The following is an 18871-nucleotide window of genomic DNA, read 5'->3' as shown; positions in this document are numbered from 1 at the left end:
ACTCCCTCTAACAAAGCACCTATTCTCCACGGTCACGCTTATTTGCAACACCGAAAAGCTCTGATTGGTCCCCTTAAAGGATAAGACACCCAGCCGTTTCTCTGGAATGTGCAATTAGAACAGATGTACTGATTTTCAACACCGAAAAGCTCTGATTGGTTCCCCTTGATCACATGACCTGATTGTTGACTGATCCCCTTGGAGGATAAGACAGACCCAGTTTTTCTGGAATGTGTCACACTGCGCATGCACAACTGGATTGAGTGCACATGCGTAAAAAGGGGACGGAGTCCAAGGCGTGCATACGCAGAAGGACACAAAAAGATTGTTGCAAACAATCACTCCTAATCTCCACTAGGTGCCTTCCTATAATTACGCAGACGACTACGAATTCGCCGTAGCATTTTCTGTCTGCACACCAAACAAAAAAAATCTGATTTAACACTACTAAATCCAAAAGGAAAACAATTTGAATCTTGCTGCTAAATTTATGTTGCTCTCCTACTGAATGAAGTATTTCACTGGGAGAGTTAGGATACGAGTAGAAAAGACCACAAGGTACAAACAAGATGAGGTAAAACATTTGACCCATTTTAGCTGATGCATCGATGGGGAAAAAAATGTAATCGTATCCCCTCCACCCCTTCAATTGAAATTTGAATGAATCCAAGGTTTCTTTTCATTCATTACCCCATCTACATGATCATACCAAGTCGTTTGCACATAGCTTATACCTCCACTTTGCATTTTTGAAGGTCAAGATGAAATAGTTTCTTCTGATCTGCCATTGTGATAGTCTGTATTCACCCTGCAATCTTAGTCAGCTAGGGAAGCAGATTTTGGACACCTTCTGTTGAAAATCCATTCTTTGAAGGGGGTGAAAGATAGGCATGCAGGGTATACATATCGGGAAAGGATGAACAGGCTGGGTCTCTTTTCTCTTTAAAAAAAAAAGCTGAGGGGTGACCTAATAGAGGTCTTTAAAATTATGAAAGGTTTTGATAGAGTGGATACAGAGAATATTTCTGGGGAACAGCATAGCTAAAGGCCATCAATATACGATAGTCACCAAGAAATCCAATGGGGAATTCAGAAGAAACTTCTTTACCCAGAGTGGTGAGAATGTGGAACTCGCTACCACAGGGAGTGGTTGAAGCGAATAGTATCGATGCATTTAAGGGGAACATATGAGAGAGAAGGGAATAGAGGGTTATGCTGATAGAGTTAGATGAGGAAAGACGGGAGGGGGCTCGAGTGGAGCATAAACATCAGCATGGACTGGTTGGGCCGAATGGCCTGTTTCTGTGATGTATATCTTGTGTGATCCTAGGCAACTTCTACCCGAGGTGTGGGATGCTATCTAGTGGGAAAGTAGCAATCTTAACTAAAGTAGATTGTCATTTCTATTTCTAAAAGGCGGCAGGTTTTAAGAAAAGGGGGGATTTCTGCCATCATAACAGTTTCATTTTAAATTTCAAGTGTTAAGAGAAATTGGATAAAGATAACTACAACTCAACATTAAAAGCAGTCCACCTGGCACTTTTAAAACACAGCTTTGCAATAGATTGTTATGTCTCCGCAAGATCCTGCAAATCTCCTGGGAGGACAGGCGCACCAACATCAGTGTCCTCGACCAGGCTAACATCCCCAGTATTGAAGCACAGACCACACTCGATCAGCTTTGCTGGGCAGGCCACATAGTACGCATGCCAGATACGAGACTCTCTAAGCAAATGCTTTATGCGGAATTCCTTCATGGTAAACGAGCCAAAGGAGGACAGCGGAAACGTTATAAGGACACCCGCAAAGCCTCCCTGGTAAAGTGCGACATCACCACTGGCACCTGGGAGACCCTGGCCGCAGACCGCCCGAGGTGGAGAAAGTCCATCCGGGAGAGCGTTGAGCTCTTTGAGTCACGACGCAAGGAGCATGAAGAGGCCAAGCGCAGGCAGCGGAAGGAGTGCGTGGCAAACCAGCGCCACCGACCCCTTCCCCCGACGAATGTCTGTCCCACCTGTAACAGGGTCTGTGACTCTCGTATCGGACTGTTCAGCCATCAAAGAACTCACTTTGGGAGTGGAAGCAAGTCCTCCTCGATTCAGAGGGACTGCCTATGATGATGATGATGGATATAATGGATCCTTGTGAACTCTAAGTGCAGTGCGAGAATCGCCTGGCAGGGAGACCCATAACTCAGGTGTAGTGCAATTGGGAGTCAGAACAAGACCCGATGGCCAAGTTATACTGCTATTTTACATCAATGTGCAACTAAATCGGCTTTGCATTAATGTAAAAGCAGCAGTATAACTGCACCTTCTTAAATGACGACACCTGTAACACTCAATTTCATCCTTCGTTGTGACTTACGGGTAGAAGGATATCGAGATGGTGGTTCACTATAGGATTCTTCCCGATGGACTGATTTTGGGCGTTGCTTCTTAACTTTAGGTTTGGGTTTTCCAAGTCCTTGTTCCTCCAGTATTTGCTGCTGCTTACGTCTTAGGTATTCTTGTTTGATCAACTCTCTTCGTGCCTTCTCTTCCTCTTTACGAATCCGGTCCTCTTCAGCTTTGCGCCTATATAAAAAAAAACAAATGTCCTCAACAGGAGCACTGTGTGTAGATGACGTGTCAAATATAAATTTGGGAAGACGTGGAATGGAAAACCACTTGATAGTGCATTTTTTCAAAAACTGATTTTTTTTTGCCATTGTACTGAAGTATAGAGAATCAGAGAAATCTACCACTCAGGTTTAAGTGATTTACAAGAGAGGATGTAGCTGAGTTACACTACTGGCATTGTGTCTCAAATAGGTTAAATTTCAACATGTCAGGGTGGCAGAACAAAATGTCCAGCACAGAACTTTCCAATTTATCTCGTCACTGCGCATTATGTTAAAGACTTGCATTTATATAGCACCTTTCACGACCACCGGATGTCTCAAAGCACTTTACAGACAATGAAGTACTTTTCACTGTTGTAATCTTGCAGGATAAGTAGAATTATCTTGCTTATTTGATCTTAAAAATAAACAAAAGATGAGGGGGCTGACACTACTAAAGGATAATGGATATATGAAACTCAAAGTGCAAAACTTTAAAATTAATTTGCCAATTTCTATTGTCACGTTTTTTAATCAAATTACTAGAGATATACCAACATACCAGATGTAATATAATACAGTACTTCCACACATGCACTTTTTATGCAACAAAATGTTCCAAAGTGCTTTGGAAGAGGACTGGAGCAGGACGAGCAGGAAGTGGGAAGAAAGTTAAATGAAGGCATGGTTGGAGAGGTAGGTTTTGAAAAGATATTTAAAATGGTAAGGAGAGAGGTAGCAAGGTGGCGATAATTAGGAAAAGAATCCAAGAGTGCAAGGTCATGGTGGCTCAAGGCCAACGATGGTTAAGAGGAGGCAGAAAGGGTGCAGAGTAGACCACAGTACTATTGATGCAGTTTGTCGCAGATCAAAAATCTGTCTCTTTTTATCGCCACAATATTTCTTCCACTACCCAAAGACTAGGAGAACGCAAGAGTGCCTGTCAATTCTGTGAACAATTGTAATACATATTTCTGCTTAACTTTTAGATAATGGCTGAGAATTAATAGGCCCGAAATTAATCATATTATGTCCAGAAATACGAATTTGATTTAAAAAAAAATCAATTACTGCCCACTTGCCGCCCACATTCCCGCCGACGGTAAATTCATCAGATATTTACTGCCAGCGGTAGTTGATATGCCTGCCCATTGGAGAAGGCCCAAAAATGCAAATTTGATCACTAAGATCCATTTACCGCCAGGCCTAAATACCATCCTGAAAAGGTCTTACCTGATCTTAGCCGATCTTAAGCGGATGGTACATCTTGAACAATTATTAATTTTTCTTCTTACAGTCTCTCGCCTCACCTATCTATCTGTAAACTGACTTTTCTTGCTTTGTCCTTTCCGTTTTCTCTCTTTCTTGCTTGCTCAAATTTTCTGACTGTCTTCTCTCTTTTTTGAACTCCGTCCCTCCAGAGCTGTTCTGCGCATGCGCGGACGACCCCCAATCGCGGGGGGGGGGGGGGGAAGACGTTAAAAAAAAAAATCACGCATGCGCAGAACTTGGTCTCCGATGTTTGTCAAGTCTAATGCCCTCCACTGCCCGCTACACTTCGCTCCCACCTGCTAAATATTGATGAAATTCTCGCTCCTCGATCTCAGCGGTATACGGCCAGTAAAAGAACCAAGGACCGCCCGAATACCACCGAGAAACGGGTGGCAGCGGGTCTTCATGAATTTCGTGTCCAATGTATTTTTGCAGTATATACAGTATTTCCATATATGCATGCAAAATAAAACCTCTTCAATATACAAACATTTTCTGAATGAATCCAATAACAATCCATTCAGGGAACATGTTAAAAGTATAGTACCGCTATCCAGCTTATTATTCAGCAGTAATTCAGATCCAGGTGGCAAGGTCAGTTATATGCTATGCTATGAAAGTAGCAATACTATTGCAAGACTAATTGAAGGCATAGATAGCACAAAGTGTAAGGGAACTTGGAATTATCTTGCACTACACATTGCATGCAAGGCTTTAATCAAACAAATACTAACAAGATCATGCACAACTAAAGACATTAAAGAGCAAAAAGAGGCAACAGATAATTTTAAAAGATATGCACTCGAACAATTTGTCATACAGCTTCTATGTTATAAGGCCAGATTATCTATACCCATCCGTGACCACTTGCTACTGCATTTTATATTGTGGCATCATAAAGTTCCACTCCAGTGTGACAGAAACAGGAATGGGCTGTGAGCAGCACTCCCAATTCATGCTGTTATATTCAGTAAGTCGGCTCCTAGGCTCTTCCTAGCTTGCTCTTAAAGAAAAAGAGGGAACCAAGAGACATGGATAACTAAATAATTTTTTTTTTTTTTTTTTTTTTAACAGCAAACCAGTAGAACGTATTAGTTTTCAAAGCACGAATTTCTTTCCACACCGACGTGATTTTATTCCCTCTCAACATTCTACATTCCTGCCTCCTACTGGTGGACTGGAAGTGTCCAGGGGGAATGAAGTATACAGTTAGGAGCAGAGGGGAAATTAACTCAGATATTGAGGCAACTTCTGGAAAGCACTGATTAGCAGTGACAGAGGCAAGTCATCGGATCACACCTGGCCAGAGAGTATTGCATAGTTTAGAAGGAATCTAAAGAAAAATGGAAATTTACAGGAAGAAGTTCAAGAGAAAAGAAACAACAAAAAGAAAATTAAATTTGGGAGGAGAATAGCCAACTGTTTTGAAACAGAACGAGAAAAAACCCGATGCTGACCAGAGATATACTGGAATGAAGTTTGAACAAAGACACTTTACAGACAAGAGTCAGACCAGCACTAAAATGTTTACTGTAAGCATGTGGTAAGTTTATTAGAACAGAAAATGTTCCACTGTAGTAATATAATTTATAAGTTTAATACAACTAAATCCTTACGGTTAATTGTATCAAATGTCTCATTTCAATTTTTTTCACATTTTCTTCAACTGCCGTTTTATCTTGCAACTTAAGTGCAGGCAAAAATGGGCTTCACTGCAAAAGTGTTCAGAAACCAGTAGGTTTTAATGGCTTTTGCTTCCAATTCACAGAACAGAATCACTGGACCATATCCGACATTACACTTGTATCTCTATTTCTATTTTAAAACTCACTGACGCCTCACCTTGCTTCGTCGCGCTTCTGTTCTATCTCAGCATCCAGCTGCTGTCTTCGTAAGCGAGCCTCCCCTGCTTTGCGCTGCTGCTTAAGGAGGAATGCAGCACGCTTCTTTGCCAGCTCATCTTCTGCTTTCTGATCATCCTGCGGGGTCAAAAAAAAAGTATTATGAGCGACTGGTCCAGGGCAACATGCACTAAACAACTACCGGTCCTAACTTTAAAATCGCTAGCTCACAGCTGCAAAAAATGACCTTGCATTCAATTTTCCTATATTCTACTGGCATATATCCCCTGGCTGTTTTACAATGTCAGAAGCATTACACCAGGCAATGCACAATGTATTATTCTGGTGCTGAGGTGGGATTGTGTTTAAATAGCCCTATCCTTTTAAAAAAAAATGTAATTGCTGTAAGTAAAGCGCCTCTGGTCATTGAGAGTTTAGTTACTGATTGGTGAGGGAAATTGGAAGATTGGAAGATGTAAATTTTCAGCTGGTCAGAAAAAAGCACGAAAAAGAAAAGGCAGACAGACAGACTCGCATTTATATAGCGTCTTTCACTACCTCAGGACGTCCCAAAACGCATTACAGCCAATTAAGTACTTTTGAAGTGTAGTCGCTGTTGTAATGTAGGAAATTACTCGCTTTCTTGCCTTTTTTAAAATATCTGACTAGTTGAAGCACAAAAGGGTTTGCAGAACTTTTATTACAAACCAGTTAAACTATCAAATTTTTCTCTTTACCTCTAAAGCAAGCAACTTCAGGTCTAGCGGTAAATACTCGTCCCATTTTTTACACTAGGGAGTGTTGTAGATTAGCTTCTAAATTAGAGATGCAGTTGCACAATTCTCACCACTTGGTGACATTTGTGCAGAAACTGAACAGCATATTACACTTTAATAGGTCTAAAATCAAGTACAATAACACTAAAAATGCATATATAAAATTAAAAGGTATTTTTTTTAATGCAAAGAACAAAACAATTTCATGTGTTTTATCTTGAGACATGAAAATTGAGCCTGCTTCCTGCTGTTCAATCTTCCATTTTCTGGCAGATTTCCTTCTAAATAAATGATGTCATCTGTTCAGCAGCCGGTAAACCCTTTTAAGTACCATGGGGGTTGAACGGGTACCATTGGGGTATGTTTGTATTATACCCAAAAATTAATTCTTTACACAGGGGTTGAAATGTTACCAATTTGAGGTCTTGACCATCAGAAGATAACTCTCAAATGTGAAAGGCAAGCAAACAGAATTACACTACTGTTGTAGCACTTGATTGATAAAAATCATAGAAATTTATGGTTTAGGAGGCCATTCGGCCCATCATGTCTATGCCGGCAGATAAAGAATTATCCAACCTAATCCCACTTTCAGCTGTGGCTCAGTGGGTGGCACACTTGCCTCAGAATCTGAAGGTTGTGGGTTCAAGTCCCCACTCCAGGAACTTGAGCACATAAATCTAGGCTGACACTCCAGTTCAGATCTGAAGGAGTGCTGCACTGTCGGAGGTGTCGTCTTTCGAATGAGACATAAACCGAGGCCCCGTCTGCCCTCTCAGGTGGAGGTTAAAGATCCCATTTCGAAGAAGGGCAGTGGAGTTATCCCTGGTGTCCTGGCCAATATTTATTCCTCAATCAACATAACAGACAAAAGATTATCTGGTCATTATCACACTGCTGTTTGTGGAAGCTTGCTGTGTGCAAATTGGTTGTCGCGTTTCCTACATTACAACATTGACTACATTTCGAAAGTACTTCATTGGCTGTAAAGCACTTTGAGACATGCAGTGGTCATGAAAGGCGCTATATAAATGCAAATCTTTCTTTCCAGCACTTGGTCCATAGCCCTGTAGGTTACGACACTTCAAGTGCATATCCAGGTACATTTTAAATGTGATGAGGATTTCTGCTTCCACCACCCTTTCAGGCCGTGAGTTCCAGACCCCCACCACCTTCTGGGTGAAAGATTTCTCAACTCCCCTCTAATCCTTCTACCAATTACTTTAAATCTATGCCCCCTCGTTATTGACCTCTCTGCTAAGGGAAATCACTATCTAGGCCCCTCATAATTTTATACACCTCAATTAAGTCTCCCCCCAGCCTCCTCTGTTCTAAAGAAAATAACTCCAGCCTATCCAATAGCTTGTTGCGCTCAGCTGAGGTTTGAAGCTGTTTTTGCCAATTAATGCATCTATTTTGTCTCCAGTCCTGAACGTAAATCATTCTTGCCAAATGGCAGCCTGAAACATCAATAGTTTCAGATTTTCACTGCAAAGGTGGTCAGAATGTGCGATTAGGCGACATCGCTCATTATTAATGTGCAGTATGGGTTTACAGCTATCAGAGCTATCTTGTACTGTGGATTCCAGCAAAAAAGCAACTCCTTCCAAAAATGGGAAGAACTTTGTAGTTTCTAAAATGGACATATCATACTATGCACTTCACACATCTAAAATAGTGTTTCTGAAATCATGACACTAAATGAGTATGCAAAATAAATAGGAACAAATTCTGAGTTGAGTATAGTCAAAACAGAGATCGGTAGACTTTTGGATACTAAGGGAATCAAGGGATATGGGGATAGTGCAGGAAAGTGGAATTGAGGAAAATGATCAGCCATGATATTATTGAATGGCGGAGCAAGCTCGAAGGGCCAAGTGGACTACTCCTGCTCCTAATTTCTTATGTTATGTTAAAAAAAACAATTTAGTAAAGTGCTGATTTGACTAAATGAAACACTATACAGGATACATGACCTTTTATTTGTAGATTTCAGATTCTAAAGATGATCCATTAAACATTGCAGTGATTTACAATTAACAGATTAAAAGTAGCATTGTTTAATAAAGTGTTCGGTAAGTCAGCACAACTCAACAACAAATTGCATCAGCTGCCCAAGATCAAAAAATGTTCAAGGACAAAAACTTCAGCAAGTGTACAGGCCAAAGTCCTTCAGATCAAGATTTCCATAGACAGCCCAGATCAGTAACTTGAATGGATTGGTGTAAAGTGATCCTGACCTTTACATCTGTATCAATATGATTTATGAAAACATTGCTCTCAGTAAGAAAGCACAGCACCCTTCTATTGTTAGTCTTATTTCTATTCCTCGTACTCGAGTGCGCAAATTTATTCGTGAGGGACAGCTATTTGCCCAACGAAGGTCCTTCAAACTCTTGCGTCTGGTAAAAAGCAGGCGCATAGCTTATTTTTTTTAACGAGCGTAAGAGCTTTAAATACATATAAAAATTAAATTTAAACACAATTAAAAAAAATTAAAACCCTGTCCATTAACGCAAGTTTATTTTTAACCTTATTAAAAAAATTCCCAAAAATATTTTCTAAAACATTTAATTTCAACTAATTTTAAATATGCGAGGTGTTTTATTTATTTATTATGCTGTGTTTGGGTGTTGTAGGGGGATATTTTCATTGATAGTAATGGGAACTTGTACAAATGGAGTTCCCATTTTTATCAATGAGAATACTGCATAGTGATTGGTGGTCCAAGCCCACGTTACTCCAGCATGTACATACCCCTGAAAGACATCTTCCCATGCACTGCGCAGTAAATCTAGACCTCCAACCAGACTCCTGTGATCCTCCGGGACCACCAGGTACTTTCGAAGATTTTTTCCGGGTCGGAGGCGTTCGTATGAAGGAAGCCTCCGACCGCAATTCCCTCTTTTGGGATTGAGCAGTTCAATTTCAAAATCCTCAAATCTAACTCAAAGTTCAGTACTGGCCAGGAATCAATCCCAGACCAACGATGAACTTCTGAGCTGAGTTCAGTCACTGGGATATTCACTCATGATTGAGAAAAAAAAACGAGCTTCATTCACCTCAATAGAAGGCAACGAGAAATGGAGCTGGGAAAGCCAACATAAATCACCATAAAACGGTCGTCTGCCCAACAATACTGTCTCTCTGCAACAAGATATTCTTTGCATATTTCTTTCTCAATCGGCAAAGATCATCCCACTTTCCCACGATTCCAACATAAGCCAATTGAAAACAGAACTCCGGTGGATGGCTGGAATACAGCTCCTTGTTCTAAAAATTCAACCTTTGTCCAATATTTCCCGAAGAGTACTAGAAGCACAACAGAGTTGATCGCTAATGCTGATCTATAGAAGGAGTCACTTCACAAGACTCCATTCAAATTCCTGAGGAACTCTGTAAACCCTGGGCTTGCTTTAACACATTCTGAAGCTCTAGCTCCTAAAAGCCCATTGTATCCATTATTCTTCGTCATCATGGGACACTATTTGAATTGTATCACACATAATAAAATGCACACGCACTCCAATATACTCACCCTATACTACTGAGCTTTGCACAGAATACCAACTTGCACAACTCCATGCCTGTAGCATGGAACAACAGTGTCCTAATGTATGTGGAATGTATTCCACATATACGATAAAGAATTTGTATTTATATAGTGCCTTATAACATATCTTGGAATCGTCCCAAAGGGACATTCAATAAATTACTTTAAAGTGCAATATCTGTTATGTAGGCAAACATGACAGCTATTTAATACATGGCAAAATCCCACAAACAGCAGCGTAATGAATAACCAATTCATCAATTCTTGGTGATGTTGGTTGAGGGAACAATGCTGGTGAGGACACTGAGAGAACACAATGGGCCAAAAAGTGCGGTCTCTATGTGAGCGTACGATGTGTGCACACACCGATAGAGGCCCCGCAAATGCCGATTCTTGGTGGGCGATGTGCTTGCGCCGAAATCCGGTATTTGCGAACTGTCAAGATTTCTTTCAACAGTTCCAACACATGTCCGAGAGAAGGGCCTTTGCGGGCGGAGATTTGAGCTATTTGCCCAACTCTTGCCCAGCGCATGTCCTTCAAACTCTTACGCCTGGAAAAAGCAGGCACAAGGCCTGGTTTTACCAGCGTAAGAGTTTTAAAAGATAGGAAAATAAAATGTTATCCATAATTTTTATATTAAAAACTCTGTCCATTCAGGCAAGTTTATTTTTACCCCTATTAAAACATATTAAAAACATTTAAATTTTTTATGTCCAAAACATTTAATTAAATTCAATTTCAACTCATTTTAAATATGTGAAGTGTTTTTCTTATTTATTTAAAATGTTTGTGTTTTTGGGTGTATCCCCCCATTCATAGAAATGGTACTGTGAATGGGGATACGCCATTTTTGGTTGGTTGGTCCGGCCCATGTGATCCCAGGCTCCATGGGCTGTGCATGGAGGCCTTGTAGTGCAAATTTACGTTCCTCTGGGTCCGGCAGGTATTTTCATTAAAGAAAATATGGTCGGAGGTGTCCGTCCGCGGGAAGCCTCCAACCGCAATTTTTGGCCCAATGTCCTTCTTCGAATAGTGCAATGGGATCTTTAACATCTGCATTAACTAATGAGGATCGGAACACTCAAGCACCGAGAGAGACCAGAAATGTTTGACCACCGCGTTTAAAATTTTTTTTCATAAATAGCAATCAAAATAGAGTTTAGGAAATATTTTATCATTTGAAAACTTGATCCTACCTCACCTTACAGTCTATTTTAAGTCAATAATGTCGTAGAAATATTGTTCATCCTCAAAGGCATTTTAAGCATTGCGAGGTAACAATAACTTGCATATAGTGCCTTTAAAGTAGAAATGCATTTCTCTGAGGCGTCATCAAAAAGCCAATGATGATCAGAGGGGTAACTAAAAACTTAGTCAAGTGATGGGTTTTAAAGAGGGTGATGAAGGATGAGAGGGAGGTGGCGAGAAGGGATTTAGGGAGGGAATACTAGAGTATGGGGCCTAGGTACTGAAGGCACAGCTGCCAAAAATGGGATGATGGAAGAGGGGAAAGCACAAGAGGCCAGAGTCAGAGGAAGAGTTTGGGGGTGGGGTGGATGGGGAAGAAAAGAGGAGTAGAGGCGGTTACAGAGATAATGAGAGCTCGACCATGAAGGGATTTAAACACAAGGAAGGGAATTTTAAAGTTGAGGCACCGGGAGACCGGAAGCCAATGCAGTTAAGGGGATAGGGGCGATGGGTGCAGGCTACCATATAGGTAGCAAAGTTTTGAATGAACTGTAGAGGCTAGAGGCTGGGAGGTTGACCAGACGATCATTCAAATAGTCGAGTCTGGAGGTGATAACAGTATGGATGAGGGTTTCAGCACAAGATGGGCAGAGGTGGAAGTAGGTAATATGGGTCAAATAGTTGCAACAGTCTGGTTCAGCCCTGAGACTCAAGTACAGGAGTAGGCTATGTAGCCCACGAGCCTGTTCCACCATTCAATTAGATCATGGCTGATCTGCATCTGAACTCCATTTACCTGCCTTGGTTCGAGAACAGTGTCCAGGGAGCGGGATGGAATTGCCTGCAAGGGTATGGCGTTTGTGGCGGGAGCTAAAGACGATGGCTTCATCTTGGGAAAAAACGTCAGCTCATCCAAGACTGGATATAAGGCAAGCAGTAGGATAATCGAGGCAGTGGAGGGGTTAAGAAAGATGATGGGAGAGGTAGAGGTGGGTGCCAACAGCATACATGTGAAAAGCTGATCCCATGTCTGTAGATGAGGCTGCCAAGAACCAACATACAGATGAAGAAGGGGGGACCATGGAGAGATCCTTGGGGGGGCCTACAAAGGCAATAGTGGAGAGTGGCAAGAGAAGCCATTGCTGGCGATGCTCTGGCCATAATCAGATAAAGTGGAACCAAACGAGGCAGTGCACAACAGAGACAAGGTGTAGGAGGATGATCTGACAACCATGTCAAAGACTGCAGAGGTCACAGAGAACACGGAGGGGTAACGGCACTACGGTCACATCACAGAGAATGTTGTCTGCAGTGTTGGTTAGAGCCATTTCAGTTCTGTGACAAAGCAGAAACCCGACTGAAGAGAAATGAGGCAGCTCACAATACACAGAAGTCCATCAAACCTTTGGTTTGCTCCAGTGGAGATTACACACTAAAGAAAGATATAAAATATGCCTAAACATGTATTCTTAATGCACGCAGAAAGCAATTGAATCAAAGGACACAATACAAATTTGAAAATATTAAAATTAAACCCTCTGAACTTTGTAACTCAAATTAGAAATCTTTTGTAGTTGATTTTTTTTTTAAACTATCCCTATTTGGCATGGAGAGATTTAAAAGTGTCTACACTTTATGACACAGACAAAGTGTGCTCTTACAAAAGGTGTACCAGACTTTCACCATTCAAATCAAACACTCCTCCACCATGCGTTGCCATTTATTTTCTGAAAATGTTATTCTAGGTCAACCTGATTTAGTTCAATGGCATGATATACCAGAAAATCTGACTTATTGATCATAGGAGTGCACTAATTATACTTTCAGCTTTGCAGGTGATGAACACATCTATAATGGTGCAACTTACACACATCGGCAATACTGTGGTAAAAGGTCTTGGAGTTGGTAACAGAGAAAAATGACATGCTTATTTCATATGGCTCCAATAGATAGCTTGAAGTAAAACTATTCGAAAAAGTTATCCTGGTGATAAGTGAATCATCTGAAAACCAAATTTTCAAAAAAGTCGCTGCATGAAATTACAAACTTAAATATGACTAACCTTGAAGAAAAAGCCCAATCCAGACTTCTGATCAGATTCGCTGATCACCTGACTGGTGGAAATGCCATGGCTTTCAGATGCCTCACCTTCTGCAGGTGCCTTCAGTTCAGAGATATCGACTTCTATGAGGTTGGCCTTGTTTTTGGATTGTTCCTCAATAGGAATGTTCTCCTTCCCTGAGCTATCTGAAGAGTTAAGTGATTGGTGTTCAGGCTTCTTTGGGGTGCTAACTACTGCCTCAGTGTTGATTTGTTCATAGAAATAATTATAACTGTCTTTTTGAGATGCAGAAAGCACCAATGCCCGCTGGTTACTTTCTTCACCCTGCTGGAGGCCATCAGTGTCCTTTGTCCTTTCAGAAGCAAGCTCTGCAGAACCTTTAGAAGACCTGCCTTCTAAAGTGCCTGTACTGACACCAGCATCAACAGCAACATCCTCAGTCTCGGACTTGAGTGGTTTACTACCTGGGAAGGGTCGCAAATGGGGTAGAGTTTCTACACTGTGTGTAGGTGTGATGATACGAAAAGAGCCTTGCGTTTTAGACTCCCGCGGGACTTTTAACTCTGTTGGCCTGGCTGAACGGGGGCTTTTCATTGGAGTGCTGCGTGGCTGCTTACGCACAGCTGGCGATGGACTACCCCCCGTGGGCAACAACGGCTCCACAATCTGCACCGCTTGTCTGACCTTTTGGTCCTGCAGGGTGCGATTAACGTTTGGTAGTGGTGTGGTCGGCAGAGCCTGGTCCTTAAGCTTCATCAGGAGTTCCTGCTGCTGTGAAAGCTTGTGCATCTCAAACTGAAGGTTGCTCAGAGTTTCATTAAGCTTCTCAATGGAACGGTTGTATTCGTTCATGTCAACATCTGCCGTACCCTCCTCAAGGCCACCATTAGAGTTCACCTTGTTCTTGTCGACATCGTGAGCTGCCTGTGAGGATTCCTTTAGCCACCGTTGCCTAACTGCAGCGATGCTCTCTTGGATATCAGTTTCTGTGATTTTCTCTCGCAGATCTTTTGGCCCCACTTCCTCCAGTTGTTTTAAGTAGTCCTCTTTGGCCTCTTGGTTGGCAAAATCTTCATCTGCTCGAGGGGGCTGGGATACAAGAGCAACAGTTTCCTCACGACGAGGGTGCTCAGCTTCCTTTGTGAAGTGTTCTGGCTTAAGTGGTTGGGGAATCCCTTCGTTCTTCCCCTTCTTAACAATGTGCAAGAAAGCTGCTTTGCCCAATTTTAGACGCTGTCTGGCAGAGAGGGCTTCCATTTTCTTTTTCTGAGCTTCAATTGTCCTGCGCTTCTCCTCGAGCTGCATGTGAAGCTGAATAAGTTCGGAGGCCAGCATCTGCGCACTGTCTTTGGTCTGTCTACCGGGACTCTGCTCTCGTTTCTGCCTCCATGTCATCATGGGTAGAGGGCAACATTCTGACCCGTCTGGAGTGGTCTTCTGAGAGCTACTTGCGCTGGACTTTGCCTCAGCGCTGTTGAGCCTTTGCAATTTACGTTCAGCAAAGCTGGTCATTCGAATACTGGAACTAGTCATGGACGTGCTGCTAGCCTGAGAGATTGTACTCAGACAAGGGCTAGAGCGCCCACTGGCACCATCCTTGTCCTCATGTTCTTTCACCTTCATATCATGGTGCAATTTTTTAGATTCCTCTTCCCCGCTGTAACGACTTCTAACTTGTTGGACCTCATCGGCCACTAGATCTGGCTCAGCCTCTTCCATATCTGGCACTTCTGAATCGGAATCTTGCATATTCACAGTCCATGTTGTGTCACGCTGTTTACAGCTGCCTACGGTGGTTGCATTGTTCACTGATGTACTATCCACTCCTTCTTCAGCGTCATCAGCATGAAGAAAAAAAAACCCGGACTCCTCCTGGGTTGAAGCTTCGACACTACTACTAACCAAAGGCCTAAAGTTATTTAAGGAGACTCCTGATGCTTCAAGGTGCCGCAAAGACTCTGCAGTGGTTGGATCAGTGACCACTGTGAAGTCAGAGCTAGTTATGGGAGTGAAAGTCCTGTTAATATCTGCTTCAGCATTGGCGCTCACTGTCTTTTTGCGTGTTGAAGGCAAATGCCCGTCAGCTATTCTCTTTGCCGAGGCAGGTCTGTATTTTCGTTCTCCACATTCTTCATACTTGTTAACAATGAGGAGATTTTCCTTGGCTGGTTTCAAGACAGCAGGCATTAAAGGTTCCAAGAAGAAACTGCCAGTTTGGTTTGCTAATTCAGTATCATTTTGCTGTCTTTTGGGGAACTTTGATGGCAATATTTGATTCGTGGCTTTTGATGAAACACTTTGTAACTCAAGATCAGAACTGTTAACCAGTCCCCCATCGGACTTAATTATTGCTATAAGCTCCTCATCGTCCTCATCTTCTATGTCCACGTTCCTCAACAAGCTTTTCCCGTTGCTTTCTGCAGTTGGGGAAAGTAACTGAGACTGATGTTTAGGGGTTACATTGACTATATTGGATGCAAGACTGTCTTTGCTAATAGACCTTGCCAGGCTGATGCTATCTCCAGAGGCGACATCGACATCGCTGTCATTTGCATAATGAAGGGCAAATGGTGTTGGCTGAGACAAGGGTCTGAAAAGAAATTAAGAGCATCAGACATAAGACCTAAGGAATGTACACAATAAACATTTACACGTTGGACTGTTTGCAAACGTATTCATCAGATTTGGAATATTATGAACAATTAGAAAAATATACAGAACTACAAACAATTATGAGCTCAAGGCAATGGTTTAACAACTGCAATATTACATTTTTTAATTGTAGTGGAAGGGTGCCATTGTAGGCATCAAAAGGATTGTTTTTTTACAATCCATAGTCCTTTGAAAAGGAGCAAATCTATAGGATGTGCTGTATGCTGCACCTTTTTAATGCAGATACAAGAGTAAAATGAACTACATGACGGACAAAATAAATCCACTTCAGAAATAGGTAAAGGCAATCACTAAAATCTTATTAATTTATTCAAAGTTATACCCCATGCTGAAATATGTGCTTTGTAAGTATTGGTGCGAGGTGCAGGTCCTCTCAGCTTCCTTGTATTTTTTATGTGTTATTGAATGCTTATTTTTGTGCTTTGTTTAGTGCTTGGTATTTTAGAACGTACTTACCTGCGCTGATTTCTTAACTCTCCGCAAGGATTTTCTGTGCGGCCACATACGCCGGCCTAAGTTAGTTTGGAGCAACTATTAGCTGTCTAAACTGGCTTAAATAGCCAAAGCAAGCATAAGTGGCTGATAACGCCCCCTTTTGAAAAAAAAACAAAAAAAAATCCGAACGAACTCACTTACACTGGCGCAAATTAAATGTGCAGAATGGGGATTTTTAAGATACTCCAGAAAAATCAAGTTGCTCCAAAAAAAAAAACAGCAACTCCTGGCCAATTTTGGGCCCACAATTTCTCAGCAGAGACATTGGGCCCAAGTTTCGAGCCACGCCTAGAACGACGCAGTCCCGACCTGGACTCCCGTTTTTCACGCCACAAAGTGCGCCTAAAAAAACCCTCCGTATTCTCCACCTCCCTGCAGGTCCTCTGGCCCTCGGCGCAGCACAGCAGGAGCTGTAGGGGGCGGAGCCAGGTCCCTGCGCTGAAAACAGTGCCGGGACCTCTGCACATGCGCGCTACAGTGGGCGCACATGTTCAGTAGCTCCAGGCGCCCGAAACTGTGTGGGAGGGGCCGAAGCACACAGCCCCTAGCCCTGGCCCAATAGCCTCACTGGGGCTGTGTGAATATGGCTCCTCCCACGGTCAGCTCCTGCTTCCTCCCGACCCGACTCCCGCTTCCGGACCCGACTCTCTCTTTCCCCCCCCCCCCCCCCCCCCCCGACTGGACCCGACCCAACTCCCGCTCCCCCCACCATCCCCCCGGACCCGACCCGGCCCCCCCACCCCGAGTGAACCTGACCTGACTCCCACCACCCCCTCCCGCCCCCGGACTGGATCCGACCTGACCTCCCTCCCTCCCCCCCGACCCGACCTCCCTCCCACCACCCCCCCGACCCAACGTCACCTACCTGTAAATCTGGTGCTGGGGACGGGCCCTGCCCGAAGTCTCCGGCCCGGCCCGTTCAGCCTCCCTCCCCCTTCTCCTTCCCCCCCCACCCCCCAATCTCCTTCCCCCCCATCTCCTCCCCCCCCACCCCCCCGACCCAACGTCACCTACCTGTAAATCTGGTGCTGGGGACGGGCCCTGCCCGAAGTCTCCGGCCCGGCCCGTTCAGCCTCCCTCCCCCTTCTCCTTCCCCCCCCACCCCCCAATCTCCTTCCCCCCCATCTCCTCCCCCCCCACCCCCCATCTTTCTCCCCCTTCTTCCCCCCCCCCCCCCCACTCCCTCCCCCTTCTCCCCCCCCCCCCTCGCTGTCAGAAACACAGACACTGACAGACAGAGAATGAGAGAGAGACACAGTCAGACAGAGAGATAGAGACACTGACAGAGACACACTGGTGGGGGGGGGGGGGCATCCCAGCACGCTGTTGGAGGGCTCCCGGTGCTGCAGTCGGTAAGTAGAAAATGTTTTATTTATTGATTTTTTAAAAAAAATTATTTCTTATTCATTTTATTTAAATTGATTTATTGATGTATTTATCATTTATTATTGATGATGGCTCTTTATTTGTAAAACTGAAGTGTTTAATGTTTGTAAACTTCCCTTTAAACCCCCCCCCCCACCATTCCCTACGCCTGATTTGTAACCTACGCCTGATTTTCTAAAGTGTAGACAAGGTTTTTTCGAGCGTACAAAAATCTTCACTTACTCCATTCTAAGTTAGTTTGGAGTAAGTTTTCACTGACGAAACTTTGAAATCAGGCGTAAGTGGCCGGACACGCCCCCTTTTGAAAAAAAAATTCTGTTACAAAGTGAAACTGTTCTAACTGACTAGAACTGGAGCAAACTAAATGACGAGAATTCCGATTTCTAAGATACTCCGTTCTACACCAGTTGCTCCAAAAAATTAGGAGCAAATCATGTGGAAACTTGGGGCCATTATACTGATAGGAAATACACAAATTCTCAAAATTAAGATTTTGAACTGGTTAATGACAGCCCTTTTATTTCAGCCATAGTTTTGTGACTAACTGGGCCCTTTGGGGAACATGTTTCATCTTCTCAAATCCACAGAGCTTGTTCGTTTTGCTCAGTGTGTGCTGCAGAGGGAGCCAGAAGACTGAAATAAAAGTCTGCTGCGAAACTGGATTTATAAGTTGCACCTTTTCGAAAGGGGTTCATCTATAACAATACACTGGAACTAATAAGTGACAAATACCAAATGAAGTTGAAAATTGATCCATCTCAGAATTTGTTTTCGGCACCTAGGTTAGAGAATGCCTGTGTTACAGGAAAGAGGAAATCCACCCCACCTACAGTAATTGTCAGCAGTAATTACCTTGGCTCGCGGAGCTGTTGGGAGAAATCTTTATTTGCCTTGCTTACCGGAGTGCTGGATATCTGCCACGTCAGATCTCATTATGAAAAGTCTATCTATATCTGTGGCTCCAACACCAAGTGGCATGTTGTAGTTGTACATTAACAGTACCCATGCTGACCTTATAGCCA

The 18871-nt window shown here is 43.0% G+C and overlaps 1 protein-coding gene across 3 annotated transcripts in view; it reads right to left on the bottom strand.

Moving 5' to 3' along the window:
* Nucleotides 1-18871, bottom strand: part of camsap1b (calmodulin regulated spectrin-associated protein 1b) — a 137527-nt gene that overhangs the window by 12092 nt on the left and 106564 nt on the right. For all 3 annotated transcript variants that reach the window (XM_070863751.1, XM_070863752.1, XM_070863753.1), the window contains 3 exons: nt 13296-15885; nt 5717-5853; nt 2368-2576 (listed from right to left, as the gene is read on the bottom strand). In XM_070863751.1, the coding sequence (XP_070719852.1) occupies nt 2368-2576; nt 5717-5853; nt 13296-15885 (2936 nt within the window). The remainder of the gene's footprint in view (nt 1-2367; nt 2577-5716; nt 5854-13295; nt 15886-18871) is intronic.

This window comes from Pristiophorus japonicus, chromosome 20 (genome assembly GCF_044704955.1).
Source record: "Pristiophorus japonicus isolate sPriJap1 chromosome 20, sPriJap1.hap1, whole genome shotgun sequence".
In the NCBI taxonomy this organism is placed as follows: Eukaryota; Metazoa; Chordata; class Chondrichthyes; family Pristiophoridae; genus Pristiophorus; species Pristiophorus japonicus.
This window is presented reverse-complemented; position numbering and strand designations above follow the sequence as displayed.